The sequence below is a fragment of the Ctenopharyngodon idella genome, chromosome 24 (genome assembly GCF_019924925.1).
Source record: "Ctenopharyngodon idella isolate HZGC_01 chromosome 24, HZGC01, whole genome shotgun sequence".
NCBI lineage: Eukaryota > Metazoa > Chordata > Actinopteri > Cypriniformes > Xenocyprididae > Ctenopharyngodon > Ctenopharyngodon idella.
The window spans coordinates 13429642-13457299 of record NC_067243.1 but is presented as its reverse complement, the minus strand read 5'-3'; the positions used below and the strand labels follow the sequence as shown (position 1 = coordinate 13457299).

Here is a 27658-nt window from a genome sequence, read left to right as displayed (position 1 = left end):
TTTATAACTCAAAATTTGACATCTCGCAGTTATGACTATCTCACAGCTGCGACTTTTCTCAGAATTGCGACTTTATTATTCAAAATTTGACATCATATCTTGCAGTTATGACTATCTCACAGTTGCGACTTTTCTTAGAATTGCGACTATAACTCAAAATTTGACATTATATCTCGCGGGTTGTGACTATCTCACAGTTGCGACTTTTCTCAAAATTGCAACTAACTCAAAATTTGACATTATATCTTGCGGTTATGACTATCTCACAGTTGCAACTTTTCTCAGAATTGCGACTTTATAACTCGCAATTTGACAATTTGAAAATCTCACAATTGTAGCTGTATATCTTGCAATTATGACTTTCTTTCACAGTTGTGTCTTTGTATCGCACAATATGACTTTTATTTCTTATTGTAAAAATTAATCTCACAATTACCTTTTATTTTTTTACTCTGAGGCATACACGGGGCTTCCATAAGAAACCCCTCAAATCTAACCAACGTATTCGTTTTTTCTTAGCCGGTCAGCAGGGTGAGCGAGTCAGTGAAAGCACACTATATAAACACTCCTCAGGGACCAGAAAGTGATCCATCATTGTGCACTGCCATTGTAATGCTTCTAAGACTGATTAAGTCAAAACCAGCTAAATCATCTGAATTCCTGCTGTGCTGTGGCCCTTGCTTTCTAGATTAAGATGAAAAGGCCTGCACATTCCTCATTTGATAATTAATGATGCAACCGTAACGCGTTTCTGACGGTTGCGTAAGAGCTCATTAGCCATTTACCTTCAACAAAACACATTATTAAAAGTCTGTAGCCTGAATGAAGCATCCACTGTTTACTTTTAGTTAAAGAGCATGCGAAAGGTGAACGTCCTCACTGCAGCCCAGAGACACAGTCTGGGTTCGAGGAAGTCGTAAAATATATTTGCAAATGTAATATGGGTGATAACCAAGAAAAAGAAAGTCCACTTGTGGCTTCCGATTTTGTTTAGGAATGATCTAAAATTGGAGCCAGTGGCACCAATAAGGCAGAATGGAACTGATCTGAATCTAATGACCTCTGAGCTCATTTTTCCTGTAATCTGACAGGTCGTAAGGTTGCACCAGTGGTCATTAATCTAGCAGTAGGGGATAAATACACATCTCTTTTTCCCGCTGAAAATCTGACAGACTGATTTACAGATTATATTGTGCTAAAATCAGTGAGTTAAAAAAAAAAAAAATAGACGCACAAATCACTCCTTCATATATGCCAATTTTTCTTTTTCTGTCTTTGAGGGGGAGCTTGGTTATTAGAAAAGTAAACAAGATATCCAACATGTGGAATGCCAAATGCCAAATGCCAAAAAAGCTTTCTTTGGGAACAAATCAGTTCTTATTATTTGACAAAGGAGCTGCCATGCAAACATAAACACTGAAGAGTTTTGCACTGAGCTCAGACAAATCTGAGGTCCATGTAAAAATGTGAATGTATTGTTAGCATGACATCTAATAAATTAATAGGCAGTAGACAATGTCTCTTGGGGTCCTTTCCTAGATTATTACCACCTACCACCAAAAGTTGATAATTATTGGAACACAAATTAAACATGTTATATATCGTTTATATACTGATAGATTAATTATAAAAATGCCTTATTATAAAGATTATATAGAACTAAAAATGTGGATACGAAAAAATCCAAATGAAAGTCTGTTTTATAAAACAGTATATGCCATTTATGTCTTATACAGTATGTGACAGAGAGAGAGAAAGAGCAATTGAGAAGCTTAGCTCATCACTGAGGAGCAGTTAAGGGTCGCTGACTGAACGTAATGGTGCACATCATTGAACCCTCACTGAGGGGGAGGTATCCGTATCTATTTTCTCTCTGGGTTACAGAAACACTGTAAAATATCAAAAGTAAAATGACTCTGAAAAAAAAAAAGCCTGAAGCTTTAGGCCATTAATAGGTGTTGACAAATAAATGTTCTTTAAACTTGAGCACCAAATCAGCATATTAGAATAATTTCTGAAGGATCGTGTGACACTGACTGGAGTAATGATGCTGAAAATTCAGCTTTGCCATCACAGGAATAAATTACATTTTAAAATATATTAAAATAGAAAGCAGTTATTTTAAATTGTCACAATATTACTGTATTTTTAATCCATCTTGCAGACTTCTTTTAAAAACATGAAAACAATCAAACTTATTTCCCTTTTTAAAGTGAGGATATCAAATAAGACTTTATTAAGTCTTTCAAAAATGCTTTATGTGTATAATATATGTGTATGTTACAGTACAAATACTCAGAACCATCAATTGTGATTATAAAGACTAAAATCCTTCTTTCTTTCACTGCACCTAACTTGATTGTGAACACACAAAAAGATAAACTTTACAACCACATAACTTTTATGCGTTTTCTGAGTGTAGTACTTCAACCAGGAAGACCTTTGCAAGGGTTAGTTTAAAAGTTAGTAACTAAATACATTTGTTGCTTAATGGAGTTCAGTGTGTCATTCACTAGTTCTGATTTAGCACAAGGGGAGGCCGTGTCGAGGAGGAGGCCGGACTGGGAGTAGAGACTGGGGGCATGCAAGTTTTACAAGAATCCCTGGAGTGAAGAAGCGCTCTCCATCATCTGGCTGTGACATCCCACTGAGTAAGACTTATGGGCTGACACCTCAATAGGGACATGGCTAATGCAGGACGGCATGTGGGTTAAGATAGGGCTCCTGATCGCACCCCCACCAATCACAGCAGAAATGGCTCATCCTTTAAGAGGTGCACATTGCCGGCTGAACAGATATATAGGTGGGGATGACATACTCCACGTATGGGGAGTACCGTGTACCCATGTGATCGCTTCTTGTCTCTTCAGAATTAAAAGCGTATGGGCCTGCCATGGTGGTCCTTAAGGGGTATAATTCAATCAAAACAGCCGTCCGCTGAGCATTCCTATTTCTCATTGGATTCATAGTACGACGAGAAGATTAACAACTGGTTGAAATAGAGAGGAACAGTCAGAACTTTGTGTTTGGGCTAATTTAAGGCCATATAAATGATGTGGATGGTGAACTTTAAACTCTGCTGACCTTTGACAGTAGTGGGCAGGCGGGGATTATCTTCTCGTCTCTCAATGTGAGGTAAGATGAGAAGGCCAGTGTATGTGATTCACAGCTATAGAGGGAGAACAAGACTGCACTGCCTTTTTTTTTTTTTAAAAAAAAGGAGGGTCTTGGGTTTGCAAAAAGACGTTAAAGGGATAGTTCACCCAAAAATGAAAATTCTGTCATCATTTACTCACCCTCAAGTTGTTCCAAACCTGTATGAATTTCTTTCTTCTGCTGAACACAAAGGAAGATATTTTAAATAATATGTGTAACCAAACAGTTAATGGGCCACACAGACTTCCATAATACGGAAAAAAAATACTACGGAAGTCAATGAGGCCTAACTGTTTGGTTACCGACATTCTTCAAAATATCTTCTTTTGGGAAACGCCTTTGGCAAGAATTAAAAATACAAAAAAAATTGTTAATGGAGCCTTCAGAAATGGAAGATTATTAAAGCCCAGAACACACCAAGCTGACAGCGACGAACTAGTGGCGACGATAGCAGACTGCGGGGTTGGCACACGTCGGCAGCGTCTGGGTCCAAAGTTGCCCTGACACACCAAACCGATGCTCGACACCCGACAGCCAAGTAGCACATCCGTTCTGCGCCTGCGTAAGAAGAAATGCCTTTCAGTAGCTGAACAGCCAATCAGAATGATCAGATGGCCCGACTGACCGACGAGATCCGTCGGCTTGTTGTGTTCCGGGCTTAAGAGGCACTGGACCCAGTACCATTAAATTCTTTATTTCTAAATCAAGGTACAGAAATTAAGCAAAGCACAGTGGCCTAAATTTGTAGCCTATAAACAGAAGTGAGCTTGTTTGCACTGAATGTTATTCTAAAGTTAAACGAACATGCAGCGGCCTAGCAGTGCTAACACAGACGGGTCAGGCTAATTTGCTGTGGCAGTCAGGACATGGTGATGGAATGTGAATGTCAGCAGGCTCTGTATTTACACACTATATAAAACCGACTAGTAATTAACACTAGGGCCCTCCCGCGCTCAAGTGTAATTGACTGTTTCAAAGGACTGCCACTTCATAATCCAGTGTGTGTATTAAAATTACGCTCTCCATATTGCCCACTCCCTCTCAGGATAAGGGTCAGTACTGCTGGCACAGTGGCTGAAACGCATAAGATTTCTTTACGAGGACATTAACATTTTGACATATTAATAATGAGTAAGTGTATTAAGGTGAACCTCTGAGGGACCTTGTGCTTTCATCAGGAGGTGCGCATTTGCTTTCTGCTGGATGATTTTAGTACTAGGCGAACTGTTTTTGTGAGGCTCTTTAATGTGCTTAATTTTAGATGGAAACTCATGTGGTTTATTTTCCTAAAATATAGCTTATTAAATATTACTGGGTGGGCTAGCATAAGTAGCATTATAGCATAAACCAGTTTTATGTTGTAAGATAAAATGCAAGAAAAAATAAAATCTAAAAAAATAAGCTCTGCAGATGACATCTTCTGTCATATTTATTTTAAAATAAACATAATTTTAAAAATCTTGCTTTAAAAAGCTTATGTGGATCAAGCAAAGTATCGACTTTCATTGTGACCAGTGTGGCCATATGCAACACATTTTATTTCATTCATCTTATTGCCCTAACATGTGTCCACACGGTCCCCACAGCCTATTTACCAAGGACATAAACTTAATGGGAGACTCATTTGCATTTGTTAATTTGGCTTGATATGTGCTAATTGATTCTTTTTACTTGTGTATTTTAATTATCCCAAGTTATAGTTGGCCACAGTTTGTGTACCAAATGTAAATTAGCAATGTTTGGTCATTAAATGCCCTCTGAGGAATGAGCATGCTAGCCTGGGAGTAATGAGCGTTAATTAGCTTGTGCAGCATAATTAACAGGTTTTATGTGCAACACTTACCTTGTTTAGCCATAGGTTAATATGATGCAACTGATGCAAACACCTGAACCTTTTAAGAAAGTCTGCAAAAAACAAAGCTGCTTGAAATAATGAACATTTATTCAGTTAAATTATTTGGAAATATATTAACAATTAACACAAATATCATTTTACTGTATTTACTCAGATGGAGGGTAAGAAATATATCTAAGCAAACACTTTGGAAACATTTGAGTACAACAACAACATTACCAACATATGCCTCTCTAATGCATATCAATCAATTTTGCGTCTTTTTTGAGGGGTTAAGCCTTCAGATGACATAAATTCCTCTATTTTTGCAATTTGGGCCATTATGTCAGATTGTTTCCGTTCTTCTTTTACTTCAGAGCTAGATGCCATAGGCCGGGTCTGTTTCTCCAGGCTCTGGAGTTTGGGAGGAGGAATTGTAGGAGTGCAGTCTTGTCGCAGCCCATTACCCACAGAAGAAGAGGCTGGACTGCCACTCGGAGTCGAGCTGTAGGAGATAAGAACTTGATTCTCCTGCGGGAAAATAAAGTGGGTCATAAAAGTGCCATGACACTCTACCTTGATTTAATTCTGATGGAAGTATTAATAGCAATGAATAGTGAAATTCACAAAATTTGGTCTACAACCAAAATTATATACTTCAAAACTTTTTTGCTTTTGGATTAAATGATAATTCTTGGAGGCAAAACTTGACTTAACACGTAAAAAAGTAAAAACATCCATTTTAATTTATTTCATTTGAGTAGTCCAGCATAAAACATAGCTGAAACCAGACATAATCATGTTACTGAAAACAACACTGCAAAACGATCTCTGGTTTATTCCATATTAGCATCTTAGCTCCCTTTGGAGTTGGGCTGCATTTCTGTGATTTATACTCTAAGACTTTTGTCCTGCTGTTTTCTATCAACATTTAATTGAGAAAAATGCTGCCATTTCACCCTGCTGAAATACTTCTGGGAATGGAAGTTGTCTTTAGGCACTCAGCGCGTGCTACAGCATCAACTCACTAGATTCTAAGCTGGCCTGTGTTTGGAAACTTACTTTCTCCGTTAACATTTCAGAAAAAGACTGCTTGATTGCATTCCACTCTCCTTGACAGTCGTTCCTTTGGTGGGGACGATTGCTTGGAGCTTCCAATCTGTCAGGAGTCTTCATTATGGCTGTGAAAAGAGGATTTGGATTTGAAATTTATTGTGGTCAGATATGGATTCTTATTAATAAACAAACTCTATTAACATTACAAGACATGCCTCTTTTTGCCAGTTTATCCTTCATAAATAGGGGAGCACAAAACGGAGAAACAAGTTCATGAAATCCAGAGGACCACAGCTCAGTTCTTGAGGGTGTTGGATGTGGCTTCTTTTTTCCTTTCATAAACGTGTCCCATGCAAAGGATGACTGATAACTTCTATTTTCAGAATGGTTTGAAGTGTCTACCATTGAAACGCTCTTTTGGTCAACATCTGATTGGTCATTTGCTGTTGTAGACCCAGGAGAGGAAGGATCTTGGTCTGGGTTTGTGATCTTGCCTTCTTCAGAAGAAACACCCAGTTCAATCTGTTGAGCTTTCAATGGTGGTGAAAGAAAAGTCCCATCATCTTTTTGATTATTATTTTCTGATATGACTTCCACTGTGTCAACTGCTGTCACTGAAGTGGTCTGATCAACAAGAGGCAACTCTATAGATTCCACTTCACTGACCACATTGTAGAGGCTTGTTTCAGTCGAGGGATCAACTTGGGAAACCCGGCTTTGCAAAGGTTCACAGATCAATTCAGGTGGTGAGAACTGATCTTTGGACTCATCAAGGTGTGTATCTAAAGATGTTGTGGCACTTGCACTATCAAAAGTGGTTTCAGGCTCCTCACAGACAGTTTTGTGGCATGGACTTGGCTGGGCGGCAATCAAACCTTCTGTAATGTCCGTTTTGTCGTAAAAGACAACTGTAACTTGCGTATTTGGATTTGCAGTTTTGTCTTCTGAAAGTCTCTCTGCAGTTGTTTGACTTTCCTTTTGTGAAACACTGTGGAGAAATTCAGGTATGGCAGTCTGGTGGTCTTTGAATTCTTTGGACTGAGATGTAGCATATCCCTGGCTGTCCATGTGTTTATCTGATGTCTGGGATTCAGTCACTTCAGAAATACACAGATTCTGCTCCAGCGGTCTATCTTTCGGTTCCAAAGCCAAAGGGTCGCCGTCTACGCCATAAACAGACCTGGTTTCAGGCCCTGATAGCTCAGCGAGACGACTGTCTGTGTCACTTTGGGCTGGGTTTGAGGGGCATCTTTTATCAACTGCGTTGCAGACTGGCTCTCTTTCACTGACACCTGTTTTTGTTTCACCACACAACTTTGGCAGATGATTTGTCTTGGGATTAACATCCTCAGGTCTTGGGATGTTATCAGACCCATCGGTAGAAATCATTGGTGAGAGTACAGGTAGTATTTTATCTGCCTGCATGAAAATAACAAGTTCCTTGCTGTCGTTATGAGAGTGGCCATCTTTTCTAGCCTTCTGAGACTCAGTGCTTTCATCTGTATGAGGAAATTAAAATGAATGTATCATTATGAGAGAAAAATGAGAAGTACAGGTAAGCTTTCTTGATAAAGAGACTCCAGTAACCACCTCCCTGCACTTCACATCATTCTGTAAAAAATATTAGTTATAGTGGCGCCAAGCTTGGCTGGAGAAGACAACTTTGCATTCTTTCTTACCTGGAATGTCTTTGTCAGGGTGACTTGTTGGTTCACGGTTATCATGAGGACTAATAAGACTGTCCTCAAGATCTTTATGGAGACTGCTCACCTTCACAAGGTTAATCTCGTTAGATGTTGTACCATGAGAATTTTCTTGATCTTTTGGGACAATCTGTAATAAAAGATCACAGTCAGATTATAGTTCAATCGCTTAACATAAATATTGCCAAATGCCTTTTCAAAATGGTGAGGTTTAAGCTCATTTATCCATGTACAATACCTAATCTACATGCTTATTAAATAATTGCTGGTTTTGAATTTATATGTAATCATCCCACCTCAGAGTTATGAAGGTCTTTGACCTTATGAACTGCAGAAATAGACAGCTGTTTGTGCTCTTCCTGGAGATGATTATATGCCTGTTTTACCACTATCAGCTCTTCTTGATCTGCCTCCGTTGACATTTGCAACTGCAGAATCTGTGAGAACACCAATATCCATTTTTTAAATTCCATTCAATTTTTAAAAGATTGCAATTAAAAAAAAAAATGTATATTTAAATTTAACAACAAATGTTTTTCAAAATCAAATCACAGTCCCAGCTCTTTCTTTAGCAGAACAGTGATGATTTTCTAGAACTTGCCATCACCTCTTTTTCCCAAGTGAGTTTAGAATTTTGGTATTCATCTCTCAGCCGAGCAAAGCTGTCGTCTTTTTCTTTAGTCCTCTCTTGGTTCAATTCATGTTCTGTTTTAAGGATCTGCAATGAAATTAATCACCCAGAAAATTTTTAATGCAATAATAAATTTTTATGTGTTTATTTAACCTGGACAGAAAATTCTAAACAGATGGAGAGGCCAATACAAATCAGTTGGCTTTTGTCATGTTAATAATGGTTTTAATCAGTGAATGACTAAGTGAATTAAATAGAGGAATGGGGGGAATAAAAGAGAAGGAGGCTGTAAACGGTCATTAAACACACTTACTATTATTGAGTTGCACTTTGTGTGTTGTAAATGTGCAAAAGTGATTTTCAGTCCCCTCAATCAACTTTATGAGTACTAGGCGACCATTGTTTACTTCTGAATATTTATACCTTATTAAGGTTATTATTTTCTAGTAAGTAATTCAATTTAGTAAGTAATTAAATTAAAACGGATTAAAAAGATTTTGCATTTTTGTGTATACTAAATGTGTTTATCTACTGGGTAGTTAATTGTATTTTATTTAATTAATTAATTAGATTTATTTTATTATTTAATGAGTATGTTAATGGTAATTTCCTGTTCCTTTTAGAAAAATGAAGGTGTCTATGGGGAAAAAACAATAATTTGTAAATAAATTAAAATAACAAACAAATAGTTGCAGATTTTGTGTTATTTAAGCTGAAGGTGATATTGCAGGTGGAGCTGGGTTTTGGGAAGCCGGACCTGACATTCCTCACGGAGTGTGCGGAGCTCCTGCTCTGCTCGGCTCAGAGCCTCCGTCTGTGTCTGCAGCAATCTCTGATTGTGGTGGAGGGATCTCAATACCTCCTGACACACACACACACACACACACACACACACACACACATATTGACATAAGCTGCGTCCGAAATCGCGTACTGTTGAGTAGGTACTACATTTAAATTTAAATTTACTTCACGACCGTTGAAAAAGTACGTTCTATATAGTACGAATGCATGTAGTATGAATAAATTCTGACGTACTACATCCGCCATGTTGTTACTGTCACATGACCTACCAGCGTCAGTTACGTCCCTTCAACTCCATTCACAAATCCTCTCCCGTGGCCTCATGGGATAGGAAAGTGTCAATCGTATGCGCACTTCAGAATCTCACTGATAGTAGTAAGTCAACCGGGTACTTTTCGCCTACTGTTTTTCGAACACTAAGAATTTGGACATACTAATCTGTTCACATACTGTTTTTCACGTACTATATAGTAGAGAAGTATTCGATTTCGGACGCAGCAATAATGATTTTTAGATAGTACAAACTGTATATTCTATCCCCTAACCCTAAAGGGCACTTTACTATTAGCGCCCCACACCCACACATGCGCGCTTCATTTCATCCACTCGTTAAATCCAGTCTTACCTCTGTTAACTGATACTTACTACAGTTTTTTTTTTTTTTTTTTTTACAATCACTAAAACACATTTCATAATACTTGGGTCACTTTTTCAAAACTCCTCACACAGATCTCCTAACCAACTTTAATCTTGGCACAGCAATAAATTTCACATTCAAAATGCACTAAAAATACCAAAACACTTCATACATGCCTCAAATCAAGTCATTCTTCCAAAACACTGGCAAAGGCTTTCACCCAACAAACACAGTCACTCATAAACCAGTAAACAGGTAAAATTAGTGTTTTCTTTTGTAAATTTCTTTACAAAACAAGAATGACAGTTCTCTATTGTTTATAATTCACTGCAGTATATGTTACGTGGTCCATGTTTACATTAGTGTACAAAATTATTCCTAAATTGGCCCCTTTTGTATAGACAGTAAAGAAACTGAAAGACTAACACCTATGTAGGTGTCCAGCTATATCTAACTGTTTTGATAGTATTTCAATTTTTAGTTTCTGAATATATTTCACTATGGTATTACTTTAGAAATGTAGCAAATTGCCCACCAAGTATCGATTGTAAATAAACTGTAAATAGCTTACCTGCTTCTCTGCCCTTTCTGTGGTGGTTTCATTTCTCAGTTTTTTGTTAAGTTCTGTTTCCTAAAAAAATATTACATTTAAAAACATCCTGATATCACCTTTTATGATTAACAAATGTGAAAAGATTCTACCACAAAGAGTCTCTGCTGAAGTTGTTGAAACTCTTGTTCTTTTAGAACATTCTGTAAACGTTCCTCTCCAGGTCTGCAGACAGATGACACTTTGAATTTAACCAGCTCTTTGTTGAGTCTCTCCAAATCCTAAATATGAAGTAAAAAAGGGGCAACAATTTGTGATGCAGTGATGTAGGAGTTTCATCAGCAGTACAAGTATTTTTATTTTTTATTTTTTTTACCTCTTTCAAGGCTTTAATCGTAGATTCTTGTTTCTCATTGATGGATGTGAGCTTTTTATTAATTCGCATGGCCTCTTCAACTTAAAAAAAAAAAAGATTTAAAAAAGCTTGGCATCGTTACACAGGCTTTCATTTAGCATTCACCTACAAAGGCCAAATAATTCATGTTCACAGAATGACAAATCAGTTCATTGATGCAAAGCAAAGAGGAGTTTTTTTAATGTCAAATTCGTCCAGAGTGAATGAAGAAAGATTATGAATACCACAAAACATATGAGCCCAATGTTTTTAGCAGTGATTTTGCATAAATAGCGATAACAGAGTTTGAAGGCAAAAGATAATCAGGTTTAAACCCTGACTCCAAGTTTTATTTTAATTGAATGTTTCACTGGGATGATGTCTGTCTTTTATGACAGTCATACCATTTTGATCAAGGTTCTCATGGGCCTGTTTGACCATGGCACACTGTCTGGAGATGGCGGCGAAACGTCTCTCCACCTCTCCCAGCTGATTCAGGTGGCTGTCTTTCGTTTGTGTCTGCAGCTGCAACTTTTGCTCCTGTAAAGTTTAAAAACACATTGTCCTCCCTTCGAAGAGGAATATCCCCATTCGGCTCTACAAGTAATAACAGTTCTTCTTCTCGGCAAGGGCAGACCGTGAATATATACTGCATCGGAGAGTTTGAAGACCTTTGTTTAACATCTCGGCTGAGTGCTCCTTTCTGCTAGATAAGGAGTCAACTTCCAAACATGCCTGAGGGGCTTTTATGTGAAGCGCAGCCCGTTACTGTTTGATTGTCTGTATCAAACTGATTCCCCTCTCCGCCATTGAAAGGTTAAACAGAGCGAGGCTCTGATATAAAATATTTTAATAGTGGTATTTTCACAGCGGCGCTGGCGGTTCACGTGTCACGCCCTCCCTATCCGTTACTCCTGATGATCCGCTCTCCCTCTCAGTTCCTCCTCTTTAATTCTTCCCACTCCCACTTGCCTCTGTCAACAATTTATATAATTGGAAATCCTTACCAGCTCGCTTAATTTCTTCTCCAAACTGTACCTGAGCAACTGCAAAACAGTAGTAAAAGAAAAAGAAAGTGGTTTCAGTGGGGGTTTTTTTGCTCTAGGAGAGCACCAAGTGACCTTTTTAAAGCAGAATTTTTTTTAAATTGTCATTTTAATTATTATTACTTTAATACTATATTAAATCATGTGAATACAAATGAAAACAAAGACACATTAATAAGAGCAAAGACTAGAATAATCAAGAATAACCTCTGTTACTTACTATTAATATTATTAGTAGTGCTGTCAAACGATTAATCACGATTAATCGCATCCAAAATAAGAGTTTGTGTTTATGTGTGTACTGTGTATATTTATTATGTATATATAAATACACATGCATACATGTATATTTATATATAATGTATATTATATATAAATATTTTTTTGTTATATAATATATACATGCATGTGTGTGTATTTATATAAAAAAAAAAAATACACAGTACCCGCACATATAATATGTAAACACAAAAGTTTATTTTGGATGCGATTAATCGTTTGACAGCCCTAATTATTAGTATAATATTATACTACTTGTATTGCTTTTTACCTTAGACTATTTTAATAATTCAACAACTTCCATAATTCTGTAAATCATGTCAAGACAAGTGACGCAGTGCTCAAGAATACATCACAATAATTGCTGTGTTTAGATATGAATCAAATTGCTCAGATTACCATTACCAAATAAAAGGGTAACAAGCGCCTTTATTGGCTAATCGTGCGGTTGAACCGAGGGTGTGATGAACCGTAGGAGAAAACATACATCAACCATGTGGCATCATTTATCTGACAACAACAAACAGTCCTACACAAACCCCCACTCAAAGGGTCAGCGATGAGATGGATTTTCCCACTGTTTTAGGTATATGTCCCTAAAGGTACAGAAGGTCTTGTCATGTAAAGGTGTATGTTGTTATTGTATTGATTATGTGTACCTGCAGCAGTTTTAGTTCTTCCTTGAGGCTGATGATCTCTTTGTCTTTCAGTTCAGCAGCCAGCTGGTTTTTACCCTTTAAGAGGTCATTAATATTTAGTCAAGTGATGATTAATTCATATTTTAATTAAGTATTTTTTTAATAGTTAGTGTTAAAGAAAAAATAAAAATATTGATAAAAACATAAATCAGTACACAGATTAAAATAAAAAGTGACCAACCTTTTCTCCCTCAAGTCTTCGGATTTGGGCCTGAAACTTTAAATTAGACATTTATATATTTATATATATTAGATATTTAATGATATATATATATATATAGTTTTATTCAGTGTTAACAATGAGATTATGTGGTTTTTTTATCAATTAACACTGCTTTTGTCATTTTTTACAAGATGAACAAAAAACACTTTTGGTTATACCAAAAGTGGTTGGTATAACCAACCACTTTTGGTTATACTGAATGACGATATTTTCAAACAATGCTAACAGGCTGATACCTAGCTAGCTAGCTAGCAAAAGGACAATCAAACATTTTATATTTAGTACAAGTTTTTAAAATATTACAACATTTTCCATGTTTTATAGTGGTTGTACCGAATGACCTGATGTTTCAGGACATGCGTATGAGCAAGTGAAAACATGAATTTTTCAAATAGTTAAAAGGGAGTTAGTTACTTTGCTTCATGACCATGTGGTCCTTTGCAGGTGTCTGAATGATGTCACATCCTGTCACATGATATTGAATGCATGACTCGATCCAAAATGGTCCCTTTATATTGGTTACTCCGAATGACATCAATGAAATTCATTTTTCTGGACATTCTTTCTCATAACAAAGCAATGACTTCTACACATAATTTTAATACAATTTTGCACTATGTTGATATATGATGTTATAAAATCATGCCAGAATAAAAAAAATATATACATTTATTACATTTTAAGATATTTTAATCACAAATGAAATGGCTGTATTGGCCTTTGGACGGTTAAACCGAATGACCTTCAAAATCTTTAAAATACCTTTATATGTAGCAAAATATAATTAAAACCTTTTGGATTCAATAAAAGAGATCTAGTTGTACTACCTTACATACTTTGGATGTCATATCTTTGTTTTTTTTTATTATTATTAAGGCCTTTGAACAAAAAAAAAAAAAAAACACCCATCACGTCATTGACCCTTATATAAAATCTTGCATACGTAGATTGAGTGTGATGTCATACCTGTTTTTTTACAGCAGCAAGTGACTCTGAATTTTCATTTGACATTTTAGAAATCTGACTGTGTAAGGACTCCTGCAAAAATATAAGAATAAACTGTTAATACTGGGAAACTTCAGCAATATAAATAGTTTTGTTTCTATAAATGCTCAGTTCTTAAAAATGTTTAACAATGAAATCTTTGGAAGTTAATGGAAAAACAACAGTATTTTTATCAATCCTAACAAACCTTTTGCCATTCTAACTCCTGCTTCTCCAGCACAAGTTTACAAATCTGCTCCTCATGTCTTGTTTCAGCATCCTGTATCAAGAATGTCCACAAAACACCATTTTTCAGCATCAATAATGAATAAATTCATAAGAAAGCAATGGATTACATTTTATGCAGGTATCTGAACATTAGAGAGGAGATTTTAGCATATAAAGCCATCATTGTCATCTAGGACTGCAGGTTTAAGTCAATGGTTTTTATGTGCGTGTAGGAGTATATTTATATTTTCCTAATAAAGAGTGCTACTTGCAAAGCTGTTAACGTTTCGTAGAAAGACAATAAATTGAATAAATGGGGTTTGCAGGTAAAAAAAAAAAGCACTAAAATTGGTGGGTCATGTGAATCTTTCAGGACAGAGACTGATCGCATATGTGATTAGATGCATTAAATCTAATAAAACAATGAGAAAAAACATATGTAATGCATCAGCACAATTCACGTTCAGCATCTGAACAAATTTCCTGTGTCTGGCAAAACGACTGACAGCATCCCAAGCTAATACAGTCATTTTAATGGAACACACTTTGCACTCTCTTAAAAGAACACATGAAGTGACTGCATTCAGCTGAGCACGTTTGTCTGGCAGGAAATCCTCCATCTTAACCCCGGCCTTATAAACCAGAGAACTACAAAGTGTTAGTTTAATGGCATGCCTGAGGATCACATTGATTTAATGCCTTTGTTCCTCACCAACATCATAATAACAGTAAAACATGAGAGATACAATTGTTTATTTTTGCTCGTACAACCTTTAAACATGTCCAGCGTCGGGTTTTAAGTGCTTTGCTCGAGGGTACCAGTCATGCAAGCAAATATGTGAATTTGTCAGGTCCTGCTGCATGACCCCATTCTAATGTAAGTGTAACTTCTGCTGGCTTATGTCCAGATAGACAGAAAGTGCTGCTCGCTTTTAGTTCTTCTGAACGCTCATGGCACTCTTCCTCCCACAAAATTACATTCTTCAGTTCCTCACAAGAACCTTGATGTCATTCGGATACTAATAGACTGACATTACTAATACACTGAGATGTCATTTAGCAGCCTTTTAGGAGGCTGATATTTGTTTAAGATTGCACAAGCTCAATAAGTATGTGCATGTCTTAGGTTAAGTTTCTCAGCCAAGAAAAAAATGTGCATGTAAATTATGTAATGTGATTAGTTTCTACCTAATGGCTGCTGAGGGGAAAAACATCAGTGTTGGGGGTAACGCATTACAAGTAATGCGAGTTACGTAATCAGATTACTTTAGATAAGTAACTAGTAATCAGATTACTTTAGATAAGTAACTAGTAAAGTACCACATTACTTTTTCAATTTACAACAAAAGTTACTTTTTCAAATAAGTAACGCAAGTTACTTTGTTTTCACATTTATTGACTAATAGCTTTCCTGTCCGCATGTTGAGAGAAATCGGGAGTAAGTGCAGAGGTGTTGTGTGTGACATGAAGGTTATTGTAGTTCTAGACTAAATGTGAACATGCATTTACTCATCTCACTTGAACGAAAACATTCGGTACTTCTCAAAATGAATAAAAACGGTGAAATGCAATCTCAGAATTTTACGCAAACCTGTAAAAATTAACTATATTAAATTACACAAATATACTTTATGTATTTAATCTAACTTTATTAACCAATGTCTTTGCTGCTGACCTTCAATGATCCAATTCAACCATACTAACAAACAAAAATTACTTTAGATTAGATTTAGAAATAAGTGTTGAACTTCCGTCTCCTGTGTCCTATTCTTCTTTATTCCAGAATGGCAGCACAGCTGAAAGGTTTGTTTGAGCTGCGCCCTCTACTGTACAGGTGTAAATATGCATTTCCTTCAGCATGAGGCTTATTCATTTCACTTTTGGTGTAAAAGGGCCTTAACATTTGCCAAAAATATAACTTTTTTGTTGTTACTAAAAAACAAAAAAGCAAGCCCAGTCCAGGTGAGAAAAAGTAACGCAAAAGTAATGTAACGCATTACTTTTCATAAAAAGTAACTAAGTAACGCAATTAGTTACTTTTTAGGGAGTAACGCAATATTGTAATGCATTACTTTTAAAAGTAACTTTCCCCAACACTGAAAAACATAAATGTACTGCACATTTTTACCGCTTTGGTTGAATCAAGAATCAGAGTGGAATACTAATTCTATCAAATCACAAGGAATGTACTTGAATTTGAGTTCAAATGGTGTTTGAATTTTGCTCTATTGTCACTTTGTGAAGATGGGACTATATTGTTTAACTGGCGATGTCTGGTGCGGTCAATTTGAATATTTTTATGATTTTGAGATCAAAATTGTATTTTGGAGCACATTGTAGCATTGCATGTGTAGAGTATATTGTATTTTAGTGTTTTAGTATGTTTAAATAAAGAGTTTTAAAGTCAAAAAAATGTTAATATTTTTGTAAATACTGAAAAAAACTACACTGAAAAAAAAATGTGTAGAAACAAGGGAAAATTCACAATTATTTACAAAGAAATGGCAAGTAAAACATTGAATTGAATATGAAATTTTTAGTATTTTCTTGTAAAGTGTACTCTTTTAATCTTCAAAAAATCTATTTCTACAGTGTAACTAAATAAATAATGAAATAAATAGTAAGAAGGTAAATAAGACATATTTTATAAATATAAAAAATAAAAATCTGAAAAATAATAAAACAAACATGCAGTAGTTATTTCTGCCTGATGTGATGCTTAAAATATTTTCCTTACTGTAATACTTACTTTCCTTATTGTAGTTAGGTTAATTCAGTCATTTTAAAACATATTATTTTATTGCTTTCTATCATAGTTATTGCATTAATTTAAATGTTAATATTGCTGCTAATCAAATAAATATTTGCTATATATACATATATATTTATTAATATTATAAGTAAAGATTTTATACTTTTATATTTTTATACTTTTATAAGTAAAAATGTTATTATTTTTGTCTTAATCTTACTCTGTAATCAATTAAAAGAATTGTCTTTAATTGCTGAGCAAATGATGGTAATGCAACAACAAACACCTTAAAAAAACAAATGCAATAAACATCATTGTTGCCTCTAACCTTACATCCCTAACTTTGTTTTCTCTAGCAAAACTGCCACTATTCCATTTTTACACACTGTATATAATCAGAAAAGAGAGGCAAAAGTAAGACACCATACCCTGTGAATATGCAACTCCTCAACCGCCTCCAGGAGACTTGTTTTAAATTCCAGTACTTGCACTGAGATGGTACGGCCATCATTCTCTACGGCAATGTTTGGGGTCTTCGGTTGACCGAGAGCACCTTTATCTTCCATCTACAGACAAAAAACAGCAGGAGTGTGTGTAAATCTTGATGTTTTATTTGTGTATAATTTAAAACACATCATTCAGCTTTGGAATATGTCCACTTACCAAGGAGAAAAGCTCTGTTCCAGACTCTACACTCAACTCCATTGAAAAAAAAGCACCTAAACAGAACCTACAGATCAAATCTAGTGTTTTTGCTTTATAAAACAGCAACACTATGATTAAATACACCAGTGTTTAAGAAGTAATGAAATAAAAATGATCAAAACAAACAAATAATACAGTATTTTAGCTCAATTGTAGGCTGTTTGCACTGCATGACTCTTAACAGGGATTATTCAATCAGAATTTAGAGCTGGAACTATTCCTTTTATAGTACGGCATATGACAAAAACGACTGCCACTACATAAATTTTGCCTCATAAGAATATATAAAGCGCTGCTGTAGACAAAGTTCATGCTGTTGCGTCAAAATAAGCTTTTTAAATCCCATCTTGAACCTATCAAGGTGAAAATGGCGCCATGGTAAGAGTGTAGGCTAATAGGGGTCAGGGCCATAACACTGGATGGACAGATGGCGCTGTCATTCAGAAGGAATTATATAAGATATTTAATTTGATCTGTGCTTGGTCCACTGTATCGCCATCATCATGACTGACTTGGAAAGTGGGAGGGCTTCATACTGCCTGGTGTTTTAATAGAAGAAAAGCTTTCGTCCATTTAGTCGCTGCTGATATATCAATCTTGTGCAGGAATTAAATGATCCCGTTAGAATTTGCTACTATCACAAATGACCTGGAGGGCCAATGTCTTTATTCGCTTCCGCCGCTGATTCACCTCAGCAGATATTAAACAACTTTATAAGCCATGAAAGGCAAAATTAAAAGGACACCATCCATAAAATGGGATAATTCCCTGTCTGCGGTGTGATGTCCATATTACTGTCTGTAAACTGAGTCACATAGCCACTGATCTGTAAATGTGAATGGCAGTGGTCGGGACTTCAGGTGAACATCTGCAGTGGTCACATTTAACCTTTGACCTCAGCTGATCAAACTTACAAGAGAGAAATCTGGATTTAATGTCTGAGAAGACTTTTAACCCCAAAATAAACCTAGAACAAAGAGTTATTAAGCAATATTTTGTCATGGTAAACAAAAAAAAAAAAAAAAACAAACAAAAAAAAATGGTTACCAGTGTGGGGCAAATTGATATTTTAATTTACTACAGTAAATTAAAATAGATCTTCAAACAGTGTAAGCAGATTTTCATGATTTTATTAGAAGTATTAATATTTTTAATTTCTACCGTGGTAACTATCATTTCAGCATAAGCTATTTAGTTACCATGGCAAATTATTGTTATAGGCTGAATAGACTATAAACATGACTTTTATGCCTATTCTTGAAATGCTAAATAGCATATTTGTGCACTTTACAAATGTTTTGGTAAGCTAAGCACAAGCTAAACTATCAAAACATGTATTTATTAGTAATTTCTCCTCATAAGTGACTAAACAGTTAATGACAAGAGCTGAAAATAGTTAAAAGAAAATGAAAGGTTGTTTAATAGGCACATTAAGCATAAATTTACTAAATTAATACTTTAAACAGACTCCGTTTTAGCCGCACTGACTGGATTTGATGTGGTTGCGGTCTAGTCAAGGATGGATATGGTTACGCTATATCGTACAAAAGAGTAATAAATCATGGGATTTCTGTGTACTTTCCTCTCAAAGTGAAGATGTTTAACAGCAAATACTGCTGATCCATTATTTTTCTGAATTGTTTTAAATGCACGTCACTCTGTAAACCCTCTCGCCCTACCTGTGTCACGTCTTCATCAATTCAGGCGGTTAGAAACGTTGCCTTTGCTGCCACCTAGTGTACAGTGTGTAACGAAGGTAGAAAGCTCTTCCCACTGTATCTCAACAGCTTTTCTTTTCTACATCAACGTCCCGTTGACTTGTATACACCATTTTTGTTTAAACGTTTGTATTTCGTATATTTTTAGTTTATGGCATGGCATAATAAAAAAAAAAAGCGAAATATAGCGAAAATATAATTTTAAAATAGTTTTTTTTTTCTGTACTTTTTTAATGTGTAATATTTAAATATCTTAATTTGAGTTGGATTTAAGAAAACTAAAATGAATTTTATTCATTTTTAATAATAATTGTGATTTTATAGCCTTCGATAATAAAATACTCAATAACAACCAATTTATACAATCCTCCCTGTTCGAAGCACATGCGCTAGGGGGCGGCCGAAGTTTTTGTTTCTACTGGGAAATGTAGTTCTATGTTTTATTTACGCAGCTTCACTCCCATTCAAAATCACATCTCAAAAACTACAAAGGAACCTTCCGAATCGTACTTCCGTAAATACACGCATCAGGTTGTATTGATTCATCCAGAACAAAACGCTCGGGCTGCTATTTTGATTATATGTGGCGAATTGCAGCTGCGTGAAAATAAAGTTTAAGCGGGTGGTTGGTGCTTTAACGAATCCAGGTAAACTGTAAAAGATCTGAATCACGAATGACCGGATGTTAGAGTGCAGACAGATGCGACGTTGGATCAGACTCTCAGAGATTTAGGATGGTTGTTTATGTCACAACGCAGTAAACCAAATCATTATAGATACGCTAGCGAGATTATAGAGATTAAAAATATTTGAATGTGACTAGTAGAGGGATGAGGGTACTAGAGAGCAATTGTTTATTGATTTTAAAGGCATTCTAGTCTTTTCCTTCTGTTTTAGAAAAAAACAAAACAACTTCACACTCAGCTCCATGTCACATTGTTGCCAGAAAAAAAAGTCAGTGCAGTCATTTTAGTGTGGAATTGGATAGAGCAGCTGATGTTATAGTCTGTATAAATATCACTTTAATTTCTCAGCTTCTTTGTTTTCAGCAGAAGATGCCCAAGGAATCTGATGAGTCCCACAAAGAGGAGCAGAGCAAGACAGACAAGGAGAATGGGAAAGAGAACACTGTGGAACCATCAGAAGAGATGATCCGGAAGAGGATCAGAAGAAGCACTCCCAGTCCTCACAGACTCACCCCCCAGTGTAAGGAAAGAAATGTTTATTAACTTAATGTGGCAAATCACACTTTAATGATGTTAATATTGCACTCAAACACTCACAGCCAGTCCACCCAGATTTGTCTCAGTGGAAGAGCTTATGGAGACAGCCAAAGGAGTCACTAATCTGGCACTGGCCCATGAGATAGTGATGAACAGTGCTTTTCAAGTCAAGCCTTATGAGCCAGAAGAGGGAAGGTAATGGACTTGTTATCATGATAATATCGCAGTGTGCTAACAATATAGTTGAAATGTTAATATGTTCATTTGTTTTCTTAAGCGAAAACAATATATTCACATATATTCTTTTTTTTTCTCTGCACAATTTTAATAGTTTGATTTGAGAATGTTTTTTTTTTTGTTTGTTTTTTTTAAACATCTTTTCTATATACTCAGTTTGGAGAAACAGGTCAAGGAAATGATGCACAAAGCATTCTGGGATTGCCTTGAGTTACAGCTGAAAGAGGAGCCACCATCTTTCAGCCATGCTATCACCCTGGTTGGTGAAATTAAAGAGGTAAGGAAAGAATCCAGGCTTATATATATATGTATATACTCAACGGTCACTTTATTAGGTACACATGTTCAACCGCTCATTAACGCAAATATCTAATCATGCAATCACATGGCAGCAACTCAATGCATTTAGGCATGTAGACACGGTCGAGACGATCTGCTGAAGTTCAAAATGAGCATCAGAATGAGGAAGAAAGGTGATTTAAGCGACTTTGAATGTGGTATGGTTGTTGGTTCCAGACGGGCTGGTCTGAATATTTCAGAAACTGCTGATCTACTGGGATTTTCATGCACAACCATCTCACAGAGAATGGTTTGGAAAAGAGAAATTATCCAGTGAGTGGCAGTTCTGTGGGCTAAAATGCCATGCCTTTGACGTCGAACCTTGAAGCAGATGAACACACTTGGTGCCACTTCTGTCTGCTGAGAACAGGAAACTGAGGCTACAATTTTCATGGACTCAATTGGAAAAAAGAAGCATAGAAGCTTCTGGAGCATCAGGGAATGCTTTCACTTTTTGTAATAGTTGTGTATGAGTCTCTCAGTTGTCCTCAGTGTGAAAAGATGGATCTCAAAATCATACAGTCACTGCTGGAAAGGGTTCAAATATACAAAAGATGCCGGAAAATCAAAGAATTTGCAGGGCCTGGAGAACATTGGACAGTTTAACTGGTCAGGACAAGCAAGGGACTCATGAACAACCATCACAAAACACAAAAACAGCCATGGATCATTCAGGTAACAGCACACAGTATTAAGAATCAAGTGAATCAAACTTATTTTGTCTTGTGGACTATATACAATATTTTTTTTTTTTGTAAAATATCTTATTCAGGACAGTACTAAATAAAAAAAAAATAACATGCATTTTACATGATCCCCCTTATTTCCTCTTATACCACGATTTTATATATCTCATAGGCATCGACTTAAGTTTCTGCCGGTGGGTGCCCACCCCCCACCCCCGCAACAGATTCCCCTTAAAACATTTTTACATCATCATTACTCAGTACTTGTACTTGGTGTTAGTTTTTCAAGAGTACAGTCTTTTTCTCCATGTGATGGTGCGCTTGATGAAAAAGTTATTCGTGTCTCGCGAAGGGAAACAAACGGACTGCATTACCAACCAAACATAAACACATCTTCATTCACATTCTTCTCGCGAGTCGCTCTTTCGCTGATATATGTGATTATTTTGGAGTTAATGACTTAAAATGCAGTCTATCACAGTGCAAAAAAAACAAAACAAAACCAAAAAATCAAAAGTATTTCTGTCAGGAAATAACCGTGAACTTGCCGCCTTCCGGGACCCGATGTGCCATCCACCAATCAGAGAGTTTCCTGAATTTTATAAGATATAAGAAGTACAAAATATGAATGTAGTTTAGTTTATAATATATTATAATATATTTAATTTTAAATATATAATTAAAATGAAATTCAACAGAAATATTAGTGTTTTATATATATATATATATATATATATATATATATATATATATATATATATATATATATTCTCAACATATCTGTGCACATTAAGCAAAGAAAATGTTTGAAGGTGTTCATTAGTTCCCTGTCTCCCTGTTTTTGCAGACCCTGCTGTCTTTTCTGTTGCCAGGACAGAGCCGACTGAGAGGGCAAATTGAAGAGACTCTGGACCTCTCATTGATCCAGCAGGAGGCTGAAAACGGAGCTCTAGACATCAGTAAATTAGCCAGGTTCATAATTGACATGATGGGCACCTTTTGCGCACCCTGCCGTGATGAAGACATCAAACAGCTGCGTAAAATCAGTGACATCGTGCCCCTTTTTAAGTAAGTCACTTAAACAGATCAAAGTGAAGGTCACATGACTCTAAATTATTTAATCTTGTTTATTTGTACACATCTCCAGGTCTATATTTGCAGTGCTAGACAAAATGAAGATCGACATGGCCAACTTCGCTGTGAGCAGCCTGCGACCTCACCTCCTACAGCAGTCGGTGGAATACGAGCGGAAGAAATTTCAGGAGTTCTTTGAAAAACAACCCAGTAAGGAAAATCAATTAGTTGTATAATCAATGAATGTTATGCTATGCATGCATAACATTGGATTAAAAAAATTTAGATAAGCTTCTTGCACTTTAGTAAGTGCTAATCTCTTTAATTCAGGTATGTATTCATGTTTGTAGATGCTTTGGATTTCACAAAGAAATGGCTTCAGGACACAGCAGATTACGTAACTGGTGGAGAAACGGAGGGTGGAGCAACATCCACAACAATTTCTGCTCAGCTCCCTCTTACTGTACAGAATCTTGCGTATTTGCGCCTGTTAAAATGGGACCATGATGCCGAGTCTTTCCCAGAGGTAATGTGTTATTGGGGATCACTGATGTCCGGATCTATTAATTTATTAAAAAATATAAAAAAAAATGCAATTCATACATACAGTAATACACCTCTTCTATGATGAGCATGTTTTTAATTTCTGAATTAAAATTCATTTTGTAGTTTTGTATTTTGATATTTTTTGAAGGGAATATATTTTCACTATCTGTCCTGATATCATAATGGAAAACTGTAATAATTCATGATATTTATACAAAAATGCATTTTACCTTGAAAAATACATACTCTTCAAAAGTTTGGGGTCAATTTTTTTTTTATTATTAATCAAAGAATCCTAAAAAATAATCATGTTTTCAACATTGATAATAATAAATGTTACTTGAGCAGCAAATCAGCATATTAGAATTATTTCTGAAGGATCACTGAAGACAGAAGTAATGATGCTAAAAAAAATTCAGCATTGCCATCACAGGAATGAATTACATTTTAAAATATATTAAAATAAAAACGGTTATTTTAATTTGCAAAAACATTTCACAATATTTCTGTTTTTACTCTACTTTGATCAAATAAATGTAGCCTTGGTGAGCATAAGAGACTTCTTTCAAAAACAAAATTAAAAAATCTTACAAACCCCAAGCTTAAAGTATATATATTTATATATTAATTATATATTTATTTATAAAAGAAAATATTAAAATGCATACACTCGCATACATTCAATATGTATGGAAAATCTATTTTTCCTTTTAGAGTCATTAAATTTAAACTTTTGTTTAAAATGGTTTTACAGAATGATTTGAAACTAACACAAATACACAAAATGTATATGTTTAAGAACTTGGCACATTATTGTGTACACTCCAATTTGTCATTAGCTATGTTTCCATCCACCTATTTTTATGCGCATTTTGTGATATTGCATAAAAAAACTGCTGGATGTAAATGGCAAGATGCGAATAATTTCTAAAAATGTGCATAAAAACATACGTGCTTGTTTGAGTTGAATACATGTTTTATATCCGATAAGAAAACATGCGCATAAACAACAATGGAAACAAATTTACCAAATAAATTCCTCGATGCGCAAAAAAAAAACTTTGACTGCGTGTTAGGACGGCATAACTGGACCAACCAGTGGACCGATCTCATTGCACAGCATCTGAAATTATTCTGAAATGCCTGTGCAAAGTCTGTCGTCAAAGTGGTTCAGTATAATTACCTTCCAGAACTATCTTACAGGACTGCGTTCCCAAACAGCAGGCATCTTCCTCCGAAATGCATTTCATCTGCGCGCTCTGAGACGCAAGTAATTTATTATATATACGAAAATGATTATATACATTAGCTTCTCCTACTTTTCTTAGTGATTTTTAGTGAAGTGACTCTTTTGTTTGACTCGCTGGATGAAAACAGTGCTTTATTCGCAAATGTTTTATGTGATATTCCCATTTTGCGCGCAAGTTAAATTCACAACTTTGGATGGAAACATAGCTAACGACACCAAAACTTGTTGCTGTTCTTTTCCTTAATTTTCTCCCTCCTGTGATCAAACAGACTCTTCTCATGGATCAGTGCAGATTACAGGAGATGCAACAGGAGCTGGAGCAGCTGGCACTGGTGGCTTCAGTCCTGCTCATACTGTATAACAGTGCTGGGGAGGCCATTTCTGGACTCCCGGGACTCATTGAAAGACTGAAGAAAACCATTAAGATTCTGTTAGCAGAGATGCACACACCGTAAGTTTGAGGTTGGCATGAAATGGAAGTTGCGATAGTCTTTTCTTCCCTATTGTGACATGTATATCAGAGTGAAACTCCGCCTTCGGGCCAGTAAACGTCATCAGAGAAGAGATGTCTTTGCTAGAGGGAGGGGAAGTTATTTTAATTTAAAAAAAAATAATAATAATAATGATGTGCACATTTAAATCATTAATAATACTGCAATATTCCATTAAAAAAAACAAAAACAAGAATTGTCCATTTTGGTTTCATGGTGACTTTAAAGATCATTCTATTACAGTGTAATTTCTAATGCTTCACACTTCCATAAGCAAAACTGTTGTACTTTTCTCTCATAGGTCCTTCAAAGCAGATGAAACCTTTGCTGCTGTTGCAGAGAAATTGTGTTTAGAGCTCCGAGGATGCTTGTCTCAGCATGGCTTTTCCCCATTTCCCTCTGACAGAGAGAACACATTGAAAGGCCAAATTGTAGCAGCAAAGTCTGCGGACAACCCTATCCGCAAGGTCATTGGTAAGCCCTCTATGGAGGACTTGTGCTTTGACAACCTGAAAAGCAGTTAGGATCCCATTTAGAAGTGAAGTCTAATCTAAAACTGTATTTTTTCTATTAGACTCCCGGATCCAGATGTACCTCCTTGGCTTCCTGGAGTCAAGCTCCCACCGGAGTGCCCCAGCTCTCCCTGGAGGTCTGACGCCCATCAGCAAAGAGTTAGAGGAGATTGCCGTCAAGCTGGAACGTTTGGTGACCTTCAACAAGCTAGTTTACTCTCCGTTCTACCAGAAGATCCTCCAAGAAATTCTGAAACAAGGGGAAGGTTTAGATGTGTAAACAAAACACCTGAAATACTTACCACTGGTCATCCTGGCTTTCACATTCTGTAGCTATATATACGGATTATAGTGTTTATAAACTAGCAAAGTAACCCCTAAAAGCTCACATGCTAGCACTACTGAATATTTAAGGGTTAACATTCCTAAGGTCCTCTCATTGCATTGTATATCAGGGAATATTTGTGAATGTATCAAGAGATTTGATTTGCCTAAAGCTTTGATTGCTTTAGACAATGACTGATAACTGTTAGAATAATGTAATAGAGGAGAACCTTGCGAATACTGTTATTGTGTGCAACAAAGTATACAAAAGATTCACTTCCAGCAACATTTTTGAGTAGTTTCAGACATTTGCTGTTGTAGCCCGAACCCTTCCGCAAAGGTGTTATTAAGGTTTCTGGCTAGTTTGGATAAATTTGAGGTAAAGGATGTATATTATTTGACTGGTGCCTTTAGATTGTGAAGTGCCGTGCCACCCATGTTTATGTGCACATTTTTCTCTTTAATGTTCATTTTAACCTACAGATTACTCCCATGTTGTTCCCACGGTCATGCGAAACCTGGAATACCAAGCATGTTCTTTTTAAAGAACATTAAAAGAATGTTTCTATCAACACTGAGCATGTTTTACAGAAGACACCTTCACCTCACAAGATAATGTATTCCCCAGAGGACCCCAACTCCACTTCTCTATGTTCTGCTTTCATAAACTTCTAAGTTGTGTCCTATCAATGCAGTATTACTACTGGTTATTTGAAACTGAATGCTGGCTGTCAATAAATTGTGAGGTGTGTAGAAAACATTGTTGACTGGATTTACTGTTTCCCCCCAACCATTTATGTATTCACGTTGCATATTATATTTTATTATATAAAAGGTTTATTTATTACATTGTTTTATATTACTTTATACTATTTTGTTAATACTTTACAATAAGTTTGCATGAACTAACGCTGAATAATTCTCCTAAAGAATTTAATAATCTTAGTTAATATTAAATTCAACATTTACAAATACATTATTAAAATCAAAAGTTGTATCTGTTCCTATTATTTAATGGACCTCAACATGATTGGACAATGAACAGTTGTATTTTTATTAACCAATGTTAACAAAGATTAATAAATACTGTAACAAAATGTATTGCTAATTGTTAATGCATTAACTAATAATATTAACGTATGTAACCATTAATTAAAGCTGCAGTCCATAAGTTTTGTCTCTGTTTGAAGCCTGCAATTGCGGTTATTTGCGGAATTATCGTCTTTACGTATGTAAACAGACATGACGTAATGACGCAAAGACGAACAGCAGCACGCTCGAATTTCCCACAGAAACCTACCAGTACCACTCGAATTAGAAAACATTATTACAAGCTTCCTGTTGTGAAACGGGCTAAGGTAAGGAGATAGTTTTGAACACTGGCTGGTTATGTACTTGTTAAAAAACTGATTTTGGATAATTTTATCCAAAAAAAGTTATGGACTGCAGCTTTAAGATATCAGTTATTATTAAAATATATTAGATTTATTAGCAGTTTTAAATGAAAGCTGTAAAAACACTTCAAAATATACTATATTAATATATTTAATTATTACATATAAAAAATAGAAAATATTTC

At 35.7% G+C, this 27658-nt stretch overlaps 2 protein-coding genes across 3 annotated transcripts; one reads left to right on the top strand and one right to left on the bottom strand.

Annotated features, from left to right (window-relative positions):
* Nucleotides 1–5077: 5077 nt before the first annotated feature.
* Nucleotides 5078–17926, bottom strand: LOC127507197 (coiled-coil domain-containing protein 73-like). The gene is made up of 18 exons (XM_051884162.1): nt 17639–17926; nt 17404–17541; nt 14204–14275; nt 13978–14049; nt 12970–13005; nt 12750–12824; nt 11773–11811; nt 11170–11305; nt 10748–10827; nt 10524–10652; nt 10393–10452; nt 9138–9242; nt 8357–8467; nt 8046–8186; nt 7726–7879; nt 6262–7545; nt 6053–6171; nt 5078–5521 (listed from the first exon to the last, which is right to left on the bottom strand). Exons 1-18 carry the CDS (start codon nt 17678–17680, stop codon nt 5255–5257), a joined length of 3060 nt encoding a protein of 1019 aa, XP_051740122.1. The 5' UTR covers nt 17681–17926; the 3' UTR covers nt 5078–5254.
* A 1955-nt stretch (nt 17927–19881) lies between these two features.
* Nucleotides 19882–26839, top strand: tcp11l1 (t-complex 11, testis-specific-like 1). 2 transcript variants are annotated; one of them, XM_051884725.1, is made up of 10 exons: nt 19882–20045; nt 20448–20604; nt 20684–20816; nt 21015–21135; nt 22731–22951; nt 23031–23167; nt 23308–23483; nt 25022–25203; nt 25545–25717; nt 25818–26839. In XM_051884725.1, exons 2-10 carry the CDS (start codon nt 20454–20456, stop codon nt 26033–26035), a joined length of 1512 nt encoding a protein of 503 aa, XP_051740685.1. In that variant the 5' UTR covers nt 19882–20045; nt 20448–20453; the 3' UTR covers nt 26036–26839. The 2 variants fall into 2 exon arrangements, with proteins under 2 accessions (XP_051740685.1, XP_051740684.1); XM_051884724.1 differs by having other exon boundaries at nt 19883–20045; nt 20451–20604.
* The last annotated feature ends 819 nt before the right edge of the window (nt 26840–27658 follow it).